At 44.5% G+C, this 24427-nt stretch overlaps 1 protein-coding gene across 6 annotated transcripts in view; it reads right to left on the minus strand.

Moving 5' to 3' along the window:
• The window catches only part of JADE1 (jade family PHD finger 1), a 67379-nt gene that overhangs the window by 15370 nt on the left and 27582 nt on the right, over nt 1-24427 (minus strand). For all 6 annotated transcript variants that reach the window (XM_023217590.2, XM_023217591.3, XM_023217594.3 and 3 more), the window contains exons 3-8: nt 17077-17162; nt 13239-13396; nt 10723-10910; nt 8150-8361; nt 4641-4808; nt 2705-2821 (exon numbers count right to left, since the gene is read on the minus strand). In XM_023217590.2, coding sequence (XP_023073358.1) covers nt 2705-2821; nt 4641-4808; nt 8150-8361; nt 10723-10910; nt 13239-13396; nt 17077-17162 — 929 coding nt within the window. The remainder of the gene's footprint in view (nt 1-2704; nt 2822-4640; nt 4809-8149; nt 8362-10722; nt 10911-13238; nt 13397-17076; nt 17163-24427) is intronic.

Genomic DNA, 24427 nt, shown 5'->3' on the forward strand with positions numbered 1-24427 from the left:
GGCCACTGTCATGAGAAGACAAAGTGTCTTCCCTTGTAGCACACAGCCAAGTGGGAAGCAAAAGTGGGAACAGATGACTGAGACACTATCTGTGTTTGGCTTAAACTACACTTAACCCAAGCGCTCTAACCCTAAAGAGAAATGAACTGCAGCAGAATATTTATACAGGACTTTGTAAAAATGCCAAATGGCCTTCCTCAGGGTTTTCCCATTCAGGTTGACTCAGCAAACAGATGTTTCAGAAACGTAAACCAGAGCCTTCACAGCTGCAGACATTTCAGAGAGGAATTCTTTTAATAAAATCAATCCATTCTGTGAAGATATGAAAAATCATCAGCCTTCTTTGGCCTCTTCTTCAGATTAATGTTCTGGGAAAAAGAGGTCAATGGCAACAAAAAAGTCATTATATCATCTCTCTTCAAAAGGGAAACAAAGATCCCGTTCGCCCACCTCTTTTAAACATTAATTATGGACCAGGATTGGCATACTAAGGAAAGGGCATAAATCCTACGCTCAGAACACCAGGGAATGTGGTCTGCTGCAGCCTGTTTCCTGCCAGTGCACACGTGCATACGCATACTTACACATGCATACTCACACACATACACATGCATATGCATACACATATACACACGCATACTCACGCATTTTTACACACACATACTCACATGCATACGCACATGCATACTCACACAAGCATACTCACACATGCAAACAAATGCATACTCACATGCATACTCATACACGCACTCGCATACAAACATATGCACTCACACATACACACACGTATACGTTCACACGCATACTCAAATACACATTAATGCATACTCACAGCATACACATGCATAACCAAATACACATGCATACACACATACACATGCATAATCACACGCATACACCCCCACACGCACTCACATTTGCATGCTCACACACATACACATAATCACACATACACACGCATATTCACACACACACTCACACATGCATACACAAACACACTTAAGTACATCAGCTCCCTGCCCTTTTCCTGCTGCACTCTTCCCTCCTCCTTCCCCAATCCAACTCGGGTCAGAGGCGTTTGTCATGTATTCACATGCCGAAAATATCTCCACTATTTCAAGGTCCCCAGCCAAATCCTACCAGCTGTCTCATGACCCACCCTCCAAATATTTCTGTTATATTTTGGATTCTTGAATACCAGTCGAAGTGATAAAGAAGAAAAGTAGAAGCACTTGGCTTGTTAAGAAAATTAAAAAATAGCCAGGCACGGTGGCTCAAGCCTGTAATTCCAGCACTTTGGGAGGCCGAGGTGGGTGGATCATGAGGTCAGGAGTTCGAGACCAGCCTGGCCAACATGGTGAAACCCCATCTCTACTAAAAATACAAAAATGAGAATTTGTCGGACGTGCTGGCATGCGCCTCAGCTACTTAGGAGGCTGAGGCAGAAGAATTGCTTAAACCCGGGAGGTGGAGGTTGCAGTGAGCTGAGATCATGCCACTACACTCCAGCCTGGGCGACAGAGTGAGACTCTGTCTCAAAAAAAGAAAAAATTTTAAAACCACCTTCCCGAAAGAAGTGTTTATCAGCCAAAATACAAACTGACTTTGCCGAAAGAGGTCATTTCTTTAAAATCCATGGCTGACAGTACAACCATGCTCTTGGAGCTTATGCCTGTGCTGAGCTGCTGTGTTTTCTGCAATGAGAAAGAAGCCATCCCAAAACAGTGCCTCTGCTCCCAGAATTCAATGAGGAAACCAAGGAAGAAGAGCCTGGGGCCTGTGCTGGTACATCCCAAAAGATCCAAACTTAGCCTGAAGGGCCCCCATCAGCCACACACAGCACTGCAGGTCTCTCTAATCCTGACTGGCTAGATGTCAATAACGTGAGACCTAAAAATGAACTCCTCAGGTAGGGTCTTAGACCATGGGAAAAACAGTATGCCATCTACATTCCCTCCTTAATTTCCCTATCTCAAGACATCTTATGCTTGTCTGTACCTGGATATGCCAAAGCAGACAGGCAACATGTTTACACACAGGTGTGCATGCACTCTCTCGCTCAGGCTCTCTCTCTCTCTCACACACACACACACACACACACACGCATGCACACAAACTGCCATAAAGAATCAGACATCCAGATGATGTTCCAATCAGCAGACAGCATACACGGGAGCTCCTCACGGATGCACATCTACCCAGGCCGTGTTCAAAGAGTCTCTGTTTTTCCAAATGCAAATGCATCAGCATGTCCCCTTGATTACTAACAGGTGTGCGCACACCACGGAAACCTGCAATCTCAGGAGGCCGCCACAGAGCTGGGCCAGGGTCTGCAGCTACACTCAGTGACTGCAGGTGAGAGGGTGGCCAACTCTCAAATGCCGTGTCAAGGAACATCTCACTAAGACTCCTAGGAGACGTTGGCCTATGGAGAGAAGCTGTGATGTTAGACTTTGAAAGAGACAAGAATCGCCTCACAGTTCAGGGGAACTTCTGAACTACCCTGTGACTGTGAAAGCCTGGGTTCTGGTTACACCGGATACAGTTTTAAAGGTGTGCGTACTGGGGATGGAGTCACCCCTTGGGAGCTTCGACCTGCTTCCTGGATTCTAGTCCCCTCTCCAAACCCTTCACAGAGCCTTCCCTCACTTGCTCCCCACCACGCAGGGCAAGAAAATGAAGCCATTCTTCGGAAGCTAATTACCTGTATAGAGGCCCCAAACTTCTCATTGCAGAGGCTGCACACTAGCGCCCACCGACTGCTGGGAATGTGTGACACCTTGGTGATGGGCTCCATCTTCTCCGGGCTGCCAATGCTCACCTAAAGGTCCGAAAATAGCAAGACAGAGTGGCACAAGTCGTCAAAGGCTGAACATGACTGTCACAAACTAAAAGATCCATTACTTTCCTACATCTCTCCTACCAAACAGTGGCAAGGGGCACTCATTCACCTGGAACAAAGCAAACCCTTACTTTAAAAGCCTCAGAACAGCCCCAGTGCCAACTGAGCCCAGAGCCCAGTCCCCATCTGACAGACATCCCTGTTTGTGAAAAACACTTAGATAACTGAGTTTTCACTTCTCACCAGAGCATCTGATGACAAACACTCACGTACCAGGACAATGCCATCTATAATCTCTAGCCCATGATAAATTGGTCAAGACTAAAAATCCATCTTAAATATATTCAAACAGGTTGTCAACAACAGGGTAAATAAATATAACCTGTTTTTAATCTCTCGCCAAAGAAAACCATTTTCTTCAGTCCAAAACATGACTGTATTCAAGATGGGAAATTACAAAGATAAATAAGGTATCATCTCTGCATTCAGCCTGGATCACCAAATTGTATCCCATCAATACCAAACCACGAGACCCAGTGCTACCAAGACCCGAATCATGAAACCTCAATCCAAATCATCCTCAAGTAATTTTCCCCGGGAGGAAAATGTACCAAAATCACACCCAAAAAATGCTGAAATTTGAATCGCAAATTATATTCTCACACTGAGCTATGCAAATTATATTAGTCAACATCTGAGACCAGAAATAAATTAGACCAGACCGGAAATTAAAAAGGTTGAGGCTGGCCAGGCACGGTGGCTCACGCCTGTAATCCCAGCACTTTGTGAGGCCGAGGTAGGCGGATCACGAAGTCAGAAGATCGAGACCATCCTGGCTAACACGGTGAAACCCCGTCTCTACTAAAAAATACAAAAAAACTAGCCGGGCGAGGTGGCGGGCGCCTGTAGTCCCAGCTACTCGGGAGGCTGAGGCAGGAGAATGGCCTGATCCCGGGAAGCGGAGCTTGCAGTGAGCCGAGATCGTGCCACTGCACTCCAGCCTGGGCGACAGAGGAAGACTCCGTCTCCCAAAAAAAAAAAGTTTACATAAAAATCACCAAAGTATGACTAAGAGTGGTGGTTTTTTTAACCATGGTGGTGTCTCATATACAGCTGATCCTTGGGGAATGACATGCCCAGGCCACGGCTGGTTAAGTGCTGCAGGTCTGCTCCCGGGAGTGAGAGTCACGATGGGAAGGCTCACTGTGATGGAAGGGTGAGGCAAAGTTTGACCACCACCAACTTACAGTCCCAAGTGACTGCTGCTTCCAGCTAACATTTCCACAAATTTACATTCCATGACAAGATGACAGTGTGCTTAAGATTCAGTTTTTTCCCCAAGGAAAAAGGTAGCAATTAAAAGGTGTCTTTTTACTCATCAGCTACAATGCTGCCTATTTATGCATGGTTCTCCACCCACCCACCAAATCCCAGTAAAAAGCCAGGATCTTCTGAGCTAAGGTGCTATTAAAAACCATGCTTGACCAGGCACAGTGGCTCATGCTTGTAATCCCAACACTTTGGGAAGCCAAGGAATGAGGACCACTTGAACCCAGGAGTTTGAGACCAGCCAGGGCAACAAAGTGAGATCCCTTCACTACAAAAAATAAAAAATAAGCTGGGCCTGGTAACACATGCCTATAATCTTAGCTACTCAAAAGGCTGAGGTGGGAGGATCACTTGAGCCCAGCAGGTCAAGGATGCACTGAGTCATGATCCAGCTCACCACATGCCAGCCTGGACAACAGAGTAAAACTCTGTCTCAAAAAAAGTAAAAACAAAAAAGAACCACACTTACCTCAGGGATCCATAGAGCACAGCTGACGTGGACCCACTTGGTTCCGCTACGGGTGGGCTTCATAGCTCCACCCTTCTTCGGACACAGCAGACATTTTGGCTGAACCCCCAGGGCACATGTCCGGCACAGCCAGCTGCCCTCTGGTACCTTGAGGATTCCATAACAGGCCTGTGGTCCACAGCACACCCCAGAGGAATAGAGAGAAAGAGAAAATATCATTTTTCCCATTATATCTATTCATTTTAAAACACTTAGAAAGATTTTAACAGAACTACCACCAAAGTAGAGACACTCCCATAGCTTCCTGGCTATGAATCCTCTCCCCTTAGGAAAAATGCCAGGCAGCCTCACAGTAGCATTTAGGAGGTATGTGAGCTCTGCTGATACAATACATATTTACTTAGCAGAGGGTGGTCCTGGAAACTACTTGAGGACAGAAAGGTTTACATGAAATCCACTTTGCTGTGTTGCCGCAGAAACCCATCCATAACAAGTTTCTAAATATTGAGCAGTAAGTCCTCGAAACACTCCGCAGGGCTCCGTGAGAGAAGCTATTCCTCTACTTTATTGACAGAAGTGGGATACAGAGTGTGGAGAAAAAGCACACAGCAGTTGAGAGAATCTCCCAAAGCTGCTGAATGAGATGGCAATGGAACAGGAGAGAAGCATGCACACTCCCTAGGCTAAGCAAACTCCACACCAACTAGATCCCAGTACTCTCCCAGTGAACACAACAGGGCAGAAAAAGGAGACCTTCTACACAGAAAGAATGTCGTCTCCTTAGCTGATATTTAAAACAAATTCAGCCTTTCAGAAATGGAGACAAAAAATAATTTAAATTAAAAAATAAAACAAAGCCTGTTTTGTACAAGATGGTAAAATTACACAAGATGTCATAAACTACAGAAATCAAGGCTTTTACAACTAAAGTAATTAAGACAGTTCAAAGACAAAAAAGGTTAATGTTAAGTAAGTGAATAAATAAAAACCACGATGGTACCAGGAGCATATTCAGAGAGCCCTTTAAAACCCCAACTGTTCAGAACTTTGTCCTTAAATGACCTGGAAGTCAGGAAGTTGAGAGTCACAGTAGCATAACTCTAATTCTTCAGACAGAAAAAACACAGCCACTGTGCAATCTGAATACCCACGACGATGCAAAGAGGAAACCACAAGGATGAGAGTTAAGCAAAGAAAAGTCACACTTCAGATGGACGCCTCGGAGCACTGTGTCAGGGCCATGAATAAGCCACTGTCAATGCAGACTTACTAGAAAAAAAATTTTAACAGAGTTAAGTGACACTATAAAGGTTTCAAAATACTAAAAGCCTGTATCAGATATTCTACAGTCACAATTGAAGGAAGGAATTTCTTTTACTGGAAAAGCAGGTCTAAGCTAATTTCGGAGATTACATAAAGTATGCCTTAAAGATAAGCCATGAAGGATTTCTCAAAGGAAAAATGAAGTAAATGTTGAGGAAAAAAGACAAGGTGATAGGGCAGAAAGAACAGAAGGTGAAGAAGGGGGCATCCAAAAGCCTTAAGTTACAACTCTGCTACACGCCCGCTGTGAGAGCTTGCACAACCCTGCCTTGACATCAGTTAACTCACTGATAAAACAGGGGTTGACCAGTTTTCAAGCAGAACACTTTCTTTCAAAAAAATTTTTCATGGGGAAAAAAAAATAGCAAGTTAAGACAAGAAAAAGATTGAGAAGTCAGCCAAGTAAATACAAGAAGCACCAGCAACCAAAAATCAACTGGTCATCAGGGTGCTCATGTCACAGAACAAAGCCACCACAGGAATTCTCACTACTGTAAGGAGACTTCCCAGACTGTGAGATCCAGAGCAACAGACGTGATGACTGAAGCAGGAGTCGCAGATCTCCCTGTCAAGGAACCAGGACTCGGCGACAGCTGGGGAGGTCTTCAGACAGCGGGAAAGCCTAAGAGGTCACAAATTATGAAGCAAATGGTAATCAAGAACTTCATGGAGCAAACGTGCTTCTTCTTCCCAAGAAGTCACCAAGCACCTATTCCATACAAGTCTTTCTTTTAAGTGTGCTTTAAATCTCAGCATCAACAGGTGAATTCAAAGAAAGTACTTCAGGAGAGTCTTTTAAATCCTAAGAATATACGTGGGCACATGTCCCCGCCCAGATCCAAATTTCTTATTACTGCATTAAAAACTAAATAAAAAAGAAAAGAGGCACTGAGATTGTCATAAACTTTTTAAGTTACCGAGCGCCCATTCTCCTGAAATCTAAGCAAGCAACCACCAAAATCTACTGTCCTCTTTTTTAAGGCAGGAAATCGCCTTCAAGAAAAGGGGCTGCTTTCCTCTCCTTTAACAGCTCAGCTTATACCCTAACACATGCTTACAAACACGACAGGTAAAGTGTGTCCTCGAAAAGACACACTTTTCTCCAAATATCTAAAAATGTGACCTTCTTTAGAAATAGTCATTGCAGATGTAATTATTTAAGATAAGCTCACTCTGAAGTAGGGTGGGTCCCTAGTCCAATACGACTGGTGCCCTTCTAAGAAGACTGCCATGTGGGCCGGGCGCGGTGGCTCACACCTGTAAGTGCTGGCCTCCCAGCACTTTGGGAGGCCAAGGCGGGCGGATCACGAGGTCAGGAGCTCGAGACCAGCCTGGCCAACATAGTAAACCCCATCTCTACTAAAAAATACAAAAAAGAAATTAGCCGGGTGTGGTGGCACACTCCTGCAGTCCCAGCTACTCGGGAGGCTGAGGCGGGAGAATCACTTGAACCTGGGAGGCGGAGGTTGCAGTGAGCCAGGACCACACCACTGCACTCCAGCCTGGGTGACAGAATGAGACTCCATCTCAAAAAATTAAGAAGAAGACCGCCATGTGAAGACAGAGACACAGGGAGAACACACATGATGACAAGGGCAGCCGCAAGCCAAGGAATGCCCAAGATTGCCCAAATCACCATGAGCTACAAAGAGGCAAGGAACTGTATGTTTCAGAGGAAGCACAGCACTGCCACTACCTCAATTCTGGACTTCTAGTCTCCAGAACCCAAGACAATACATTTTTGTTGTTTTAAGCACACACAGTCTGTAGTAATTTTTCTGTTACACAGGGCAGCTGTAAGAAACTAATACAGCACACTAACCACCTTTTCAAAGGTTTGTTTTCTCAGTGTTCTTAATACCTAAACTTAGGTGTTACAGTAGGACAGAGGGGGCTCATACATTCTTTTTAAATAAACTTGACTTCTATGGATAAGAATAAAACACTATGTGAAGAAAGACGATTTCCACAGAGGGTGCTATCCTTCTGGCTGCAAAAGCAGAGGATATATTTCAATCACTGTAAGAACCTACCAGGGAAAAAGAAAGTCTATAGGGCACATTTCTTTAAATTGTAGAAAAACAGACCCCATTCAGAGGAAGAATCCTGGACTCCAGGCATACACTCCCACGGCAGACAGGCTCATGCCCCAGGTTTCTTTGTTCTGGCCTCCCTGCCCCACATACCTGGTGCACACAGATGTTGCATTTGTCACAGAACACCATCTCATTGCCGTCCTCACCATCAGGAGACTGGCAGACATCACAGACAACATCTTCATCATATTCGATCCCCAGGCCTTCCTCAGTCTCTATGGCGTGATTCATATTGTCGTAGCATCGCTGCTCAAATTCCTCTAGGACCCTCTCCATGGTGTATTCATCTAGTTCAGGCATTCCTGAAGTTAAAAATGCCACAAACCCATTTTAATAAATCCGTATTAATAACTATTACAAAATAGTTCCAGTTTATTTGTACTTAAAAATAACGTACAATGAATAAATAATAGTCTGATAAATAAATCCATCACTGGCCAGGCGTGGTGGCTCACACTTGAGCCCAGGAGCTCAAGGTCAGCCTGGGCAACATAGTGGAACCCCATCTCTACAAAAAATATGAAAATTAGCCAGGTGTGGTAGCACACACCTGTACTCCCAACTACTCAAGAGCCTGCGGTGGAAGAACTGCTTGAGCCCAGGAGGCTGGGGCTATAGTGAGCCATGACTGTGCTACTGTGATCCGGCCTGAGTGACACAAGACCCTGTCTCAATCAATCAACCAACCCATTGATGCATCCATCCCTGAGGGCCCCAAAATTTTTTATTAAATCCTTATCAGATCCTTCTAAGAAACAATCTTCAAAGGGGAGAGTCTTCCAGGAAACTGTTATGTTCTTATGGTCAGGTAGTAAAGATGCAGTGTAGTAAATGGGAAAGCAAAAGGTAAATTTTAAAAGGATTCAAGGATATTAAATACATACATTGTTGAATACGACATTTCATTATACTCATTACACATAACAACTAACATGTAAGGGACTTCAAAACCATGACCTCATATATGGTTTGGATGTTTTTTAACATTTGCCTTTCTTGGTAGGTAAAATAGTTCTCTCAAAAGAGATTACACTTTGGACACTCTAATATTTTTAAATGGTTTATCCCTCCTCATCCTCTGACTTCTACAAAGTTGAAAAACATAGCTAACCAAATGCAAAAAAAGACTGAAACACCAGGTACAGTGGCTCACGTCTATAATCCCAGTACTTTGGGAGGCCAAGGCAGGTAGATCATTTGAGGTCAGGAGTTCAAGACAAGCCTGGCCAATAGGGTGAAATCCTCTCTACTAAAAATACAAAAATTAGCCAGGCATGGTGGTAGGTGCCAATGATCCCAGCTACTTGGGAGGCTGGGGCAGGAGAATCACTTGAACTCAGGAGGTGGAGGTTGCAGTGAGCCGAGATTGCACCCCTGCACTCCAGCCTGGGCCACCGAGTGAGACTTCATCTCAAAAAACAAAGAAAAAAAAAGACCAGTAACACCTAAGACAAACATCTTTAAGCATGTGTTCCGCTTATGTTATAAAATTACAAAATCAGGCCGGGCGCGGTGGCTCACCCCTGTAATCCCAGCACTTTGGGAGGCTGAGGCAGGTGGATCACGAGGTCAGGAGTTTGAGACCATCCTGGCTAACATGTTGAAACCCCTTCTCTACTAAAAATACAAAAATAAATTAGCCGGGCATGGTGGCGGGCGCCTGTAGTCCCAGCTACTCGGGAGGCTGAGGCAGGAGAATGGTGTGAACCTGGGAGGCGGAGCTTGCAGTGAGCCAAGATCACACCACTGCACTCCAGCCCGGGCGACAGAGCGAGACTCTGTCTCAAAAAAAAAAAAAAAAAATTACAAAATTAATCCTGCCAATGTATTCAACAGTATCTTCAAATATGGATTAGCCCAGTTCTTATTATTTAAACCATTCATAAATGCCAACAGTCTTTGGGCTGAGTCCTCTGACTTCACACAGGACACCTAGATTCCAGTCAAGCGCATTACACTGGTCTTTATAACGTGCTTACAACAAAGCAGAAACTGTGTATCTTTGAAGCTAAAATTTAGTATTCAGTTCCAAAAACATCTCTGAGAACTCCTGAACACATGCCATAAAACCACCTTCTGGCCTGCTAATGTTTTGGCCATTAATACCTAAAGCAGGACCAAGAAGAAGGAAATCTATTTTGTCTATAAAAACACCTGAGTAGGCTGGGCGGGGTGGCTCAAGCCTGTAATCCTAGCACTTTGGGAGGGGCTCAAGTTAAAACACATGTGATGTGCTTGGAAATGGGGACCATGCCTGGAAAAGTGTTCATTTAGAGAAGCAGCAGTCCACGGCTAAAGAAGGAATCTGAATGGTGTCGCAGAAAAAAAAACACTAGAGCAAGTAACTGGAGCATGCCCTTTTGTCACTTAGTTTCCCTGAACTTCAGCTTCCTTAAGGTAAGTGAATGAGGGAGTTAGATCAGAGCAGACATGGGAATCCCTGGTGCCTAAGCCGAGGAACCCTGCTTCCACTCTGAATACATCTCAGCACATCTGACACAGCCAAACAGGCTGAGCTCTAAGGCAGGGCTGTGATTCTGATTAACTGAAGCTATGATGGAGCTGCCTTCAACTGGCAATGAGGAGCTTTTTGTTACTCACCTACCTGCCTAAAACATGTTTCTATTCATCATTGGTTAATAATATAATACATGGTCTCTCACCCATCTCCTTAAATTCTTCATTGGTCAGTTCCAGCCATGCAGCATCCATGTCATTGAGGTCATAGCGACACACACTGTCAGCCAGTGTCCGGATGTCCACATAGCCCAACTCGGGAGGCTCTGAGCCTGATGACACGATGTACTTCTTGGGCCTGATGAACATGAGGGATTTCTCTTCAGACACAACCCTGCATAACAAAAAACAAGGCAGCTAGGTTACCCTTTCAGTCACAGACAATGAAGTGTGCCACAAGGCCCCAGGTGTCGCTTCCTCTTCCAACCCTCAGAGCCACAGGTCATCACTAGAGGCTGAAAACCTGAATGTCACTGCTAATAAAACCTTAACTAGAAGTTGTTAAAGCCTGTGAACAGGAAATAGATATGAATGAAAACACTGTAGAAGCCTTCAAATCTGCTTCCCAGGACACTGCTGTGCCCTGCCCACCACCTCTGACCACTCTGGCCTGCAGCCAACACCAAAACACACTGACCCTTACATTTCAAGAGTTAATCACTTTCCCTTAACCAGACCTGCCCATCCCTGCTGGAGGCCATTAGAACCAGGGCACCACATAGGCAGGGCAGGCACAGCAGACTCTGAGAACCAGAGGGAGATACCCGCCAACGCTCACCCCTCACAAAAAAAAGCTGGAGAGAGGGAAAAGAAAATTAGGCCTTGGGCTGGGCACGGTGGCCCAAGCCTGTAATCTCAGCACTTTGGGAGGCTGAGGCAGGTGGATCATTTGAGGTCAGGAGTTTGAGACCAGCCTGGCCAACACAGTGAAACCCCATCTCTACTAAAAATACAGAAATTAGCCTGGTATGGTAGCGCACGCCTGTAATCCCAGCTACTTGGGAGGCTGGGGCAGGAGAATCGCTCAAACCCAGGAGGCAGAGGTTGCAGTGAGCCAAGATTGCAACATTGCCCTCCAGCCTGGGCAACAGAGTGAGACTGTCTCAAAAACAAACAAAAAAAAAAAGGAATTAGACCTCAGCCATTACCAACAAATCTAAGAATCAAGGTCCCAGCCAAGAGGCAGACTGACTCTCCCAACATATACCTATGATCCCAGAAACAGAAGCACAGGTTTCTTCTCCTAACACTGCCACACACTCTCTCCCGACCTTTAACACCTGGAGTGGTGCTTTCCAACTCACCCCACTCAAAATAAGACAGCATGCGCACTCCCAACTTGGACCAGAAAAGGCCATCTTCCTAATCACAGGCCGCAGGCCTCAACAAAGTCCTTCCACATATGCATTTCTGCAGTTTAAATTACTGTCAACAGGCTGCCCAGAGTCTGTCAGAGTACCTTCATCACCCTTATATTATGGGAGTGATTTTATCTACATGACGCTGAGATGGACAAACTGAAGGGATTTATTTCTCCTACTCAACCAAGAGCAGGGATCCAACTGAAAACTTCCACAAGCTGTATTAATGCTCACTTCTGTCCTGGCTCCCCACTGAAAGTGAAGCATTCAGCAAGTGACTCCCAGGCTGGGGCTGCCAGTGCTGAATCAGGTGGTGCTACATCTCAGACACAGGCTCTGAGGCAGATACCTGGTCTGCCCCGCAGAGCCCCGTGACCGCTCCATTCCACAGGTCCAGATTCTAGCCTGTGGGGGCCATCCTGGCACTTCTGATTGGTCACCTAAGCCTGAGTAAGACAGGGGCATTTGTCACCACTGGATAGACTCCCCAGAGATCCCAAAATGACAACTCAAATTTGATCATCTTAAATGCCCAAAACAAGACACACAAAGTGGGTGACGGCCAGGAAGCAAGTTCAGTCACGACTCAGCGTGGAGAAAGACACTATTTCGCAAAGCAGCAGCCAACTGATGATGGCCGAGAAGCCAGATGCCAGCTGAGCACAGAGGGCACTCAATCCTCCTCCTAAGAGGACTCTCCAGGTGGCACGAAGCAGGGCAGTGAGGAAATGAGTAAACAGCTGCAACCTGATTGTGAGCAGAGAGTCAGCAGGGACTCAGCCCAGAGGATCTTTAAAGTCAGTAAATTCAGAGAACGCACCCCGAGAACAATGTGACCAGTCAAAATAAATCCCTCCAAAACTCCCCTCTCCACAAACCCTAACTGGCAGGTCTCCTCACACCTGTCCTCCTCCAAAGGCGGAGGCAACTACACACTTCTCTCCAGGAGAGTCACTCTCCAGGGTGAACATGGAGGGCAGGAAAAGAGGATGCAGACATGTGAACACCCAAATTTTCCTCCCCCAGCCCATCACTTCCCAGGATGTCTTGGACTTTGACTTCCTCTCATAAGACAGCAGCACCTCCCTACAGTGGTGGCTGTAATGTTAAGTATGGAGGCTCATGGCCCTCAAAACCACTACCCTGTATGCCTGAAGTGTGCTGCTCCTACATTTCTATTTCCACTTGAGGCCTCATGATATTTTATTGCTAACTCAGAAATTGTCTCTTCTCAGATGCCTGCTGTCAGGGAAGAAGAGCGAGGGTGGGTGGAGAGGCTTCTGCCCTCAGGGCATCTCTACCTGGCCACAGGCTGAGGGATGGTCCCCGGGCTCACAGGCACCTGGACCCCTTTTTCCCATTCCTGTCTCCAGGGATCTGCCAACACATAGTACTCATCCGGGTTCAGCTGGTAGGAGTCATGTAACTTCATGGCAGTGATCAGGTCTGTCCTAAACACCTGGAAAGGAAGAGAAAGGGACACTGACATTTGATATTTGCATTCTTATTCAGAGTGCTGGCAGCTACAATGTAACCATGGAGCTGCCATGTAACAAGGTCACTGTATCAACATAGAACAAGCCTGACCTGTTACAGAAAACCTTTGCCTGGCACGCCTTTTACTTCACTCAGGCATGGGGGGTGGCAGTGCTGAGGGAACCCTGTCCTCTCACTGCCTCAGTCCATAGTCTCCACAACTACTTCAACAAAAACAACAAAAAATCTCTGAAAAATGTCTCTCAGTTCACCAAAAGGGCTGCTGAAAACATGTACCTGGAAATCTCTGAAGGGAGATACTGCACTCAAGGGTGCTCTAGAAATATAACTCCACTAACCATGTAACAACTTCTTCAAGCCAAAACCCAGAACCGCCAGGGACTCATCTCCTGTTTTTTTTTGTTTTTTGGTTTTTTTGAGATGGAATCTTGTCTGTCCCCCAGGCTGGAGTTCAGTGACACAATCTTGGCTCACTGCAATCTCTGCCTCCCGGGTTCAAGCTATCCTCCTGCCTCAGCACCCGAGTAGCTGAGATTACAGGTGCGTGCTACCATGCCCAGCTAATTTTTGTGTTTTTAGTAGAAACAGGGTTTCATCATGTTGGCCAGGCTGGTCTCAAACTCCTGACCTCAAGTGATCCACCTGCCTCGGCCTCCCAGTGTGCTGGGATTATGATCATGAGCCGTGCTCCTGGCCAGGGACTCATCTTCTATAATGAGACTGCCCCCACCCAGGCCCTGCCTCCCAGGGCACCAGGGTTTATGGTATGGCAGCTGGTGAGGTCAAGGTCCGGGCTGGCCTAGAAAAATCTGGAACAGAAGCAATCACAGGCCACTTGGTTGATGGGTCTGCAAAGAACATGTTTGCACACCTTCACCTGGCATAAATTCTACCTGGGAAGAGTTATTTGTGGGGAAAGGAAATAGAGAAAGTCACTACCCTCTTCCCATTCTGCCAAAAACAGGCAGACCCAACAGTGCCCCTCTACAAAGAGAGCTCCCCAATTCCTTACCACAGGCCAAATGAAGGAAAGCACAGAAAAGGCAGCCCTCCCAGTGCCTATGCCACTGCAGATTCCTGGACCCCTGGCATTCATCCTTGGTCAATGAGGCCTGCCCCTGGGGTGGAGCGCAACACTGCCTCCCAGCCAGGGCTGCACAACTGGCTCCCTCTCAAGCCTCGTCCTTGGCCCACTGGTGTCGAAGGCTGCATAAGAAAGCTCTGACCTTGGCATCAGGACCAGCCCAAAGTTGTATTTGGCATCGAGCAAGCTTGCATCTGTAAGCTGCCCTGTCTGTTTACACAAGTCACAATGCTGAACTCTCTTTTCTCAGGACAGGGAGTTCTTTCTTGTGCTACTAAACACAGTTCACACATACGCCTGCTAATAGGTCCATATTTGTTTTTTCTGGTGGCTTTTCAGGCTAGTGATCACTTTAATAAACTTCACCATAATAAACTCTGAGGCAGTATCTGAATAAAGAGGCCATTTCTCCTGCCTGCCATTTTCAATACGGACTATTCCCCAGTATGCCACTCCTGATTTCTAAAGACCTATTAACAAGCAAGAACTAGGCCATGCACCTCCCACAAAAATCACATGTAATACCAGGATCCTTCCCAAGCACAGAGCAGCTGAAGCAGGTGCCCAGCCCAGTGGACACCAACTCCCTGGCCCCCAAAAGAAAAGTACTTTAAAACCTAAGAGATGGGCCTATATCTTCAAGAAGCCAATCAGGTAAAAACATATTCCAACTAAGTGGTATAAATGGAAAACAAAGGAGTTTGCCAAAAAAGAAAAAAAAATCAAACTGAAGCAGTGAAATGAAAAAAGGCAGCCTGGGGCCGGGTGCGGTGGCTCAAGCCTGTAATCCCAGCACTTTGGGAGGCCGAGACGGGCGGATCACAAGGTCAGGAGATCGAGACCATCCTGGCTAACCCGGTGAAACCCCGTCTCTACTAAAAAATACAAAAAACTAGCCGGGTGAGGTGGCGGGCGCCTGTGGTCCCAGCTACTCGGGAGGCTGAGGCAGGAGAATGGCGTAAACCCGGGAGGCGGAGCTTGCAGTGAGCTGAGATCCGGCCACTGCACTCCAGCCCGGGCGACAGAGCAAGACTCCGTCTCAAAAAAAAAAAAAAAAAAAAAAAAAAAAAAAAAAAAAAAAAAAAAAAGGCAGCCTGCTATTCCTTTGCTCAAAGACTCGGTCAAGAACTGAAACAAACGCCCTCAAATGGACGTCAACTCTGGAGTCTCTGGTAGAGTATGTTAGTGCCTTACATATAGTTTGGACTCGGGGTTGAGAAAAACATCTGGACCAAAATGTGGGGCTGGGACAAAGCCAGCACAGCGACCTGTGCTGCTGGTCCCCCTCCTCAATGCTTGGTGTCAGTGCCAGAAGCAGGTTTCGAACTCCACCACTGGGCACCAGCCCCCATCACACCAGGTCACAGCTCCTCGGTCCCCCTTGTATTCCTGTGCTGAAGTAACAGGAGTTTAGTGTGAACGTCAGAAAGGTATTTGGGGGGTTATGGACACAGCACAAGGAATTAAGAAATAAAGAGCAGCAGAGACGCTCCTGGGCAAAGAAAAGGAAGAGAGCATTAAAGGTTCAAATGAAAAAAGGCCTGAAATAAAGTAAGGGGAGGAAGTAGCTACCTTCCCAAGCACATCTGATCTCATGCTAAAGTGCCTCCTGGGATGGTTTTCCACAATTCTAAAGGATGTAAACTACTTCCTCATGGAGGAAGCTATTCCACAACCAAATAACTTCTCCACTCCGCAACAGGGCAGCCTTCTGACGTTCCCTATTAGAGCCTGGAAAGTTCCTCTGCGGAATATCTGCCTCTGCGGAATATCTGCCTCTGCATTGCCATTATAGGATAAGGCTGTCTATGAACACATCCCATGAGAAGCAGCACAAAGCAAAGCATTCAACCAAAGAAACTCTTCCTAGAATCTTCTCACTTGAAAACTGTGATAAAATAAAATGCTTTTTCTTCAATGAGTTTAAAGCCTAGCAAAGGTCTTTAGAATAAACAGACCTCAGGCCTTATAAGGGCCCCTAAACAAATACCAGCAGAAAGAAATGCACCTAAAAGCAACTTTAGATACACAGATAACAAAAGTTAGGGAGCAGAGGAAACATAAGATGAGAAAGAAATTGAGAAAGAGGGGGGAAAACCTTCAGCATAATCCCCAAAACAAAACTCCCACAGTTACATTGGGTTGTTGCCAAATAAGCCACAAATTCATGGCTAAAACTAACTTGAGGCTGGCAGTGACTTAGCAGCAGCTGAACCCGCTGATCTCCTGGCTAGAGGAAAAGTTATTGGGAGCCAGAGATGATACAACAGGAAAGGAAAAAAAGAATATAATGAATAATAACAACATTTACTGAGCACTTTTTATGTGTCAGCAACTATTCACATGCTTTGCATGTATTAGCCTATGTGTATTAACCCACTTAATCCTCACAACAATCCTATGAGGTAGACACTTGTGTTCTCCCCATCTTACAGATTTGGAAACCGAGGCACAAGGATTTGAATACTCTGCCCAGGACTGTACAAATAGACACCACTCAACTAGGTATATGCGGCAGCATATATTCATGCACGGTCAGGCAAGCAGTCAAGAAGTACCTCCGAAGGCTTGCGATCTTCATGTCTGGAGCAGGAACTTCTCCTATGCTGGGATCGGGAATTCTGGGACCAAGTAGTTGACAGGCCTAAAGAAACAAACATCCAAATAAGAACCATTAAAAACTGCAGGAGTTACTGAGTGTTCTCAGGGGTTTTCTTACCCAAACTCATCCCAGGCTCACCTCAGCACTGCACCATGAGACCACCTGTGATGCCCTCTTGGCTCTCACAGAGCTCTTCCACTTCCATCAATTATTTAACTCTCATTTCTCATCAGTAGGCCTAATGTGCTCATTCTGTGCAGGGATGCTATATCAAGGACCGCACCCAGAAGGAGAGAGGACTTTAAGAATACCATGCAGGTGTAGTCTTCACCCATAAGCCTGCACTGAAGAGGTTCAAAGTCTCATGCTGCTAAATACAAACTGAAAAAATAACAGGCCGGGGTGGTGGCTCACGCCTGTAATCCCAACACTATGGGAGGCCAAGGTAGGTGGACCACCTGTGGTCAGGAGTTCAAGACCAGCCTGGCCAACTTAGAGAAACCCCCACCTCTACTAAAAATACAAAAATTATCTTCGTATGGTGGCAGGCACCTGTAATCCCACCTTCTCAGCAAGCCGAGGCAGGGGAATTGCTTGAACCTAGGAGGCAGAGGCTGCAATGAGCCGAGATTGCATCACCACACTCCAGCCAGGGAGACACAGCAAGGCTCCGTCAAAAAAAAAAGAAAAGAAAAGAAAAGAAAAAAGAAAACAAAAGAAAAGAAAAACATCTTACTGAGTTTTCAGGAAGCTTTCTAAAACACTTTTTTAAAAAAAGGTTTGACTCGACAAGGCATTAAAAACTTAGCAATCCCTAGACAGGGAACCTCAGGCCTATGGGGTAGACGAAGTAGGTCGTATAGTGCCGTAAGTAGAGAGGATGGTAGGTAAACAAACTTAGTGAACACTAAGGGGCCAACTGCCAAATAACCCCTAAAATTTGCTCCACTTTCCCATGAAAATGCCATTTGGCTCTGTTCTCTGCCTTTCTTACAAAGGGGGTCTACACCTATCATCTGGCCTCCCCCATAACACGGTACATAACTGCTGCCTAACAGGGTCTCCCAACTGCTGCCAAGTCTGAGCTCGTCTCTGCCCTGACATTTCTCAGCACCAGCAACTCCATCCTGTCTGAAATACTCCCTCAGCCTCAGTGGCAATTCTCTTTCCACTCTGTGGGCTCCTCCTCTCCATGCATCGCATCAACATGGGTTTCTCCTGAACTCTTTGTTCTTTTCTTGCTCCAAACGTTCTCCCCAGGGGGATGTCCACAGTCTTACCCAGCACACCCAGAGGAACCTGCCAGACCTACATTCCCAGACTAACCTCCCTTCCAAGCTCCAGATCCATTTTCACCTTCACATAAGACATCAACCCTAAGGTATTCCTTCTATCTGTCAACTCAGCATTATAAAAACTGGGCTCAACATTTTACCCAAACCTGTTCTACCTCTTACATTCCTACTTTGATGTCTATTACCACCATTTCTACTTCACATCAGAAATCTAAGAGTCATCCTAGACTCCTTTCACTCAGGACACAATCAATGGCTGGGTCAATTCAACTTCCTAATAATTCCAGCCCCTCTTTTCCATCTCTGCCTCCTGTTAATTTGTTACAAAGACAACTTAAATGCAAAACCTTCCACTTGTGGGTGCCGTACTGCTGCCAGAGATCTGAAACAGCCCTAACACCCACATGTAGTATTTGTCCAACTTTCTGATAATTCACCTCCACCTCCTATTTTTAATAATCATCACCCCAATTCTGAATACATACTGTACCATTTTCCAGAAATTAACAAACTCCAGAAAAATAAAAGCCAAAGGTTAAGGTTAGCTGCCATTCTTCCAGTGAAATCATTTGTCACTCAGACGGGAAGCTCTTATCTCTACAGATTCCAGAGACAGGAACAGAGAATCAAAGCACCCTTAAAACCTCGGGGACTTTAAGAAATAGATTCTGCACATAAGCCTATCATCAGATTTGCAATGACCAAGACCAAATGGGATTGCCACGCTTCCCTGAAAGGGACAACGTCGGCACTACCCTTGAGCACCAGTTCTGAGGCTCATTACTAGGTCAACTGACTGACTGCTGTTCCGCTAGCAGAATCAGCAGAACTGGACCTCCCGCTGGTGGCCCCATGGCATTTCAGTAAATGTTTTAGAAAATTATTCTTTAAATAAATACTAAGTGTGCCTCTTTAGACTGTAAATGAACAAGAATATTTCACTCCCACACCGAAAGAAATATTCTGGGCACACTGGGGTGAGCCCAACCTGCAGAAGTTCTAAATCTGGTCATTACTGGAAAAAAGGAAGCCAGATGTCAAGTTAGGAACCTGGAGATGAAGGTGGCTGGGTGGCTCCTAGGGTCTATAAGAGGCCTCTCTTTCTCCCTCTTGTTCTGGAGGCCATCCTCCAGCTGGTCCACAGCCTGAAAGAAGAGAGGAGGAAAAGCACACGCAGTGTCTGGATGGAATTCCCACAAGGTTTGGGGAAGGAAAGAAAAGCAGAACAAAAAGGGATGATCCTCCTCTGCTTTGAATTACTATGGAAAAGGTTATAAATGATAAGGAACAAAGCCAGAAATTTAGATAATCACTCCATTGCTATACTTTAACAATTAACATGAACTTGGGAGAAGAGGGTCTCCAGAGTCAAATACTTTCAGAGTTAAAGCAGAAACAACAAATTTGTTCACTCTCAGGTTTTCTGACCCTCTTGTGTCTTCCTGAGATCTGTCAAGATCCCTCCCAAGTAGTTTCCAAGGTTCCCAGGAAGCTTGCAGCTTTGCTGGCATAGAACACAACCCAAATAACGACACTCATTTGAAAGCTTTTCCTAGGACTGCTTTTATAAATCCTGAAAACTGCTGTCTATGCCACATTTGCTTTTAAAAACAGAGATACAAAGATGCTACATACTTGGTATCCAATAGTAATAACCAAGAGAAACTCTAGTCCACCCAAAAATAGTCTGTTCCTTTTTCTCTTAATTTACCTAGTGTTGATACAATACAGGAGGAGGAAAAGCAAAATTAATCCTATTAAACGCACTTTGCAGATAGGGAAAAACTGATAAAGAAACTAAATTTAAATTATCACTGGCATAAGGAATGATCTTAGCAGCTTATTTAGAAAAGCCAAAAATCAGAAACAACCTTAACATCCACCAACAGACTGTGAATGAAAAAACTCTGGTATATGTATATGTATATGTATATATCCTTACAGTGGAACACCACCCAGCAGTAATAAAAAGGAATGAGCTACTGATACATGCAAACATGAATGAATGCTGAAGTAATTCTCCTGAGTGAAAGAAGCCAGACCAAAAACAAGAGTCCATACTGTATTATTCTATTTACATACAACTCTAGAAATGCAAACTAATCTACAGTGACAGAAAGTAGATCAATGGAAGACTAGAGAAAAGTGGGAGGGAAGGATTATCTTGATTTCAATGATTTCATGGGTGTAAACATGTCAAAACGTATCAAAGTACACAATTTAAATATATGAGGCTCAGAGGCTCGCTGTATGTCAATTATTTCTCAATAAAGCTATTAAACATTTATCACTGAGATACCATCCATTAACAGTAAGGAGAAAAAAATTCTATTTTACTTTACACAAGTGGTCTGTATAAAACCTAGACTTTGCTGATGAACCAAAGAAGGGGTTGTGAACCCAAGAGAACTGCTCTGCCTTCCATGTCCAGGAGCACTGGTGATCTATTCCTTCTCATTTTCTTGTTGTATCAAAAAGTTAATCTATCAAGAGCCACTGGTATAAGACAACAGAATTTACAACATAGAGCATAGCTAAATCAGTCAGTGCTGTGCACACAGCAGATTCTCAGTATTTCTCTGAAAAGTAGATAATTTTTTTTTAAGAGTCATTGTTGAGGACAATCAATCATGCTCTAACCATCACTGTAACCCATGAACTCAAGGTGGCAGGCACTAAGAATTTACTCCTGTTTCACCTAATAGAAGATTCACTTTTGAGCTCAAGGAAAATAAAGCAATAATACATTTAAAGATAGATTTGTGGAGCCACTGTTTCCTGCTTGGAATGCACCTACATCTACAGAAACATTCATGGAAGGCCACAGGCTAGAGACTCAAAGGGAGTGTCTTGACATTGCTACACCAACACCGCTCTACAGCCAGGCTCTCCTCAGACACTCCCAGGCAGTCAGGAAGCTACCAGAATATTATTAAAACCAAACTAATTAACACTCCCTTTTAATTAAAACAAAATTTATAAACACCTTCTGGAAAATACTAGGGGTAGGACAGTGGGGTTAAACCAGAAATTAGAGTATTTTAAATACTAAAAAGACCAGGAGTCAGTGATTTATGCTACAGCAAAACATTAAAAACAGTGTGCTTGCTATTGTTAAAACCTGCGTAAGATTACGCTGGGTTGGTTTGCATTTTGTTTGTTTCCAGAGTGCTGATATTTAATGACAAACTAATTTAAGCATATGACAAGTAAAATTTTGTTTTATTTTTTTTTTCGCTTTCAGGAAAGGAGTTGGGAACTCTAAAAATCTGCTAATAATGTCTAAAAGTATTTTACTGCCATTCACAAGGTAAAATTATTACCTAAAGTTAAGTTCACTTTACTGACAAATTTAAATGACTTAAAATTCTTGACATACACTGTTCAGTTAAGAACAATTCTATGTTACATTACACCTCATGTTAAACACGGGAGACACTGAGTGGGGAAAAACATTTTGTCTTGTTTTTAATATCCCCAACTTCCATTAAAACAGAATCCTTTGGGTTAATATAAAGTTATAAAAGGCTCATAGATCGTAGCACCATGAACATGGACCCTGCCTGGGCCTAACGTTCTTTCCGGTCCTATTATACAGACATCTCCAACACTCACTTCCCTTTGAAATATTAAAAATAGCCATGTTGTCTTGCCCTAGATCTAAAATAAGGAAAACCTCAAGAGTAAATCTAACACATATTGCACACACCTTCCACATTTAGTAGCTAGTGTGTGGTAAGCTTCTCATGTTGTGCCATGCACGAAAGGTTCAGAAATTAGAATGAATGGCAGTCTTCGTGTTCGCTGCACTACAAAATGCAAACTATGAAAGAACCTTGCCACCGATCAAACGGCAGTCCTCCTGTCTCAGTCACTGCTCTGGCCACTAAATAATATGCTGGTATCTGTCTTTAGGGGTGTTAAACCAGCTTAACAAAGTAAGATGCTTAAAACTGGCAAGTATCGAGTCCAGCAGTTTGGTGTCACATCAAGGGCACACAGACCTGACAAATGTACCTATGAGTTACTTAAAAGCCAAGCTAGCCTTGTATTGAGTAAAGCAAGGCTGTGTTAACTCTCATCTCAAATTAGATAAATTTAATCCAGTTACTGTTTATTTGCTTTAGCTGCATGATAGAGGACAAGCATCTGATATAACTGTCATTTAGATCAAGGGCTGACCCTATACCTACCATAGTTTTTTACCCCAACATAGCCCAGCTCTACAGCCCAACTCACTTCTACTTCCAACAAACAAAGGCGTCATACATACATTCAAAGAACTGGCCCATAAATGTTTCAACATACTTAAATATACTTAGGCCTTCAACCAACTGACACACAAACATTTGACACTCACCCACCATTTCTGCTGAGGTCCAAGTACAAGTCAGTGGGAAAATTACTAATTTTAAATTTCAGTTGGCTTCCTTTCTGCCCATTCCTTATCACAAGTGATGGGACAGAGCCTGGCTCTGATAGGTGGGGAGACAGAGCACTTCACCCTAGCCCAGATGTAGAAGCAGGGAGACCAGAGAGGGCCCACACGGAGCCTGGTTCCAGGCCTTCTTCCCATAGAAAGGCAACAAATCTCTGAAACTTAAAGGAAGTCAGACAAGAACAAGAAGCCCTGCTCTACAACATTAGGAAAATCTTAACAGTATCAGCACACTGCTATCCTTCTGTGTGAAGGAAGGAATGAGACCAATCTCCCTTTGGACTTTTGAGAGACACCAAATTTAAAAACAACCAAAACCAACAAAAACACCATTTGCTACATATATATAAAGATGCTGATCATACTCAGGAGGCTGATGCAGGAAAATCACTTGAACCTGGGAGGTGGAGGTTGCAGTGAGCTGAGATCACGCCACTGTACTCCAGCCTGGGCAACAGAGCGAGACTCCATCTCAAAAAAAAAAAAAAAAAAACCCAGTGTTGATCAGAGATAGCTACTATTGGCCTGAGGTAACCAACAATATATAATTCCTGATAAAAACAAGGATACTTGATGTCTTAATTAGCCTCCACAAGTTTACTGAAGATAAAATGAAATGTCCTTTAGGTTTTAGAAATATAGTTGATTCTTGAACAACACAGTTTTTAACTGCCCAGTTCACTTACGTGAGAATTTTCTTTCTGCCACCCCTAAGACAGCAAAACCAATGCCTTCTCTTCCTCCTTCTCCTCTTCTACCTACTCAACATGAAGACGAGGATGAAGACTTTAATGATGATCTACTTTTACTCACTGAATAGTATATTTTATATATATATATATACACACACATATATATTTTTTCTCTTCTTTATGATGTTCTTAATATTCTCTCTAGCTAACCTTATTGTAAAAATACAGTATATAATACATATGACATATAAAATATGTTTACTTATTTATGTTATTAGTAAGGCTTCCGGTCAACAGTAGGCTATTAGTAGTTAAGTTTTTGGGACCAAATGTTATACAAAGAATTCTGATTCGCAGGGTGGGGGGAGTTGTTCAAGGGTCAACTATACTTAAAGTAGTTAGTAGACCTCATTCCCACATTTGCCAAATCCCTAACGACAGGATCCTGGGCTGGAAAGCAGAAAATTAAGGACTTGTTTACCCTGGCCACACTCCGGCGCAATGTGTAACTTCAGAGATTGGCTAAGCCACGCAGTCCCAGAAGCCCAGCAACTTCAGAAGCTGCCTGCAAACACCCCAACATTACTCCATCCAACTGCAGGGCTGGAGAAAGCCTTCAACTATGACTGCAGTTGTATAAGGGCTTGCACTTGGCACAGAAAATGCCTGTCCATCCCCAACTGTAAATACCACACTAGTATTCCTCTGGAACAGGCCAGAAAACAAGGCAAAGGGCTCCAGACCAGAGGCCAGCAATTCCCAGCCGTGGCTGTGGCTGATGCTGCAGCCCCATGCTGACGTCTGCAGCTGCCTCTCCTTCACTTGGACATGGTCTGCACTGGGCTGGGAAGTGCTGCCAAAATTCTGTCAGGCCTGCAGGCT

This window comes from Piliocolobus tephrosceles, chromosome 3, assembly GCF_002776525.5.
Source record: "Piliocolobus tephrosceles isolate RC106 chromosome 3, ASM277652v3, whole genome shotgun sequence".
In the NCBI taxonomy this organism is placed as follows: Eukaryota; Metazoa; Chordata; class Mammalia; order Primates; family Cercopithecidae; genus Piliocolobus; species Piliocolobus tephrosceles.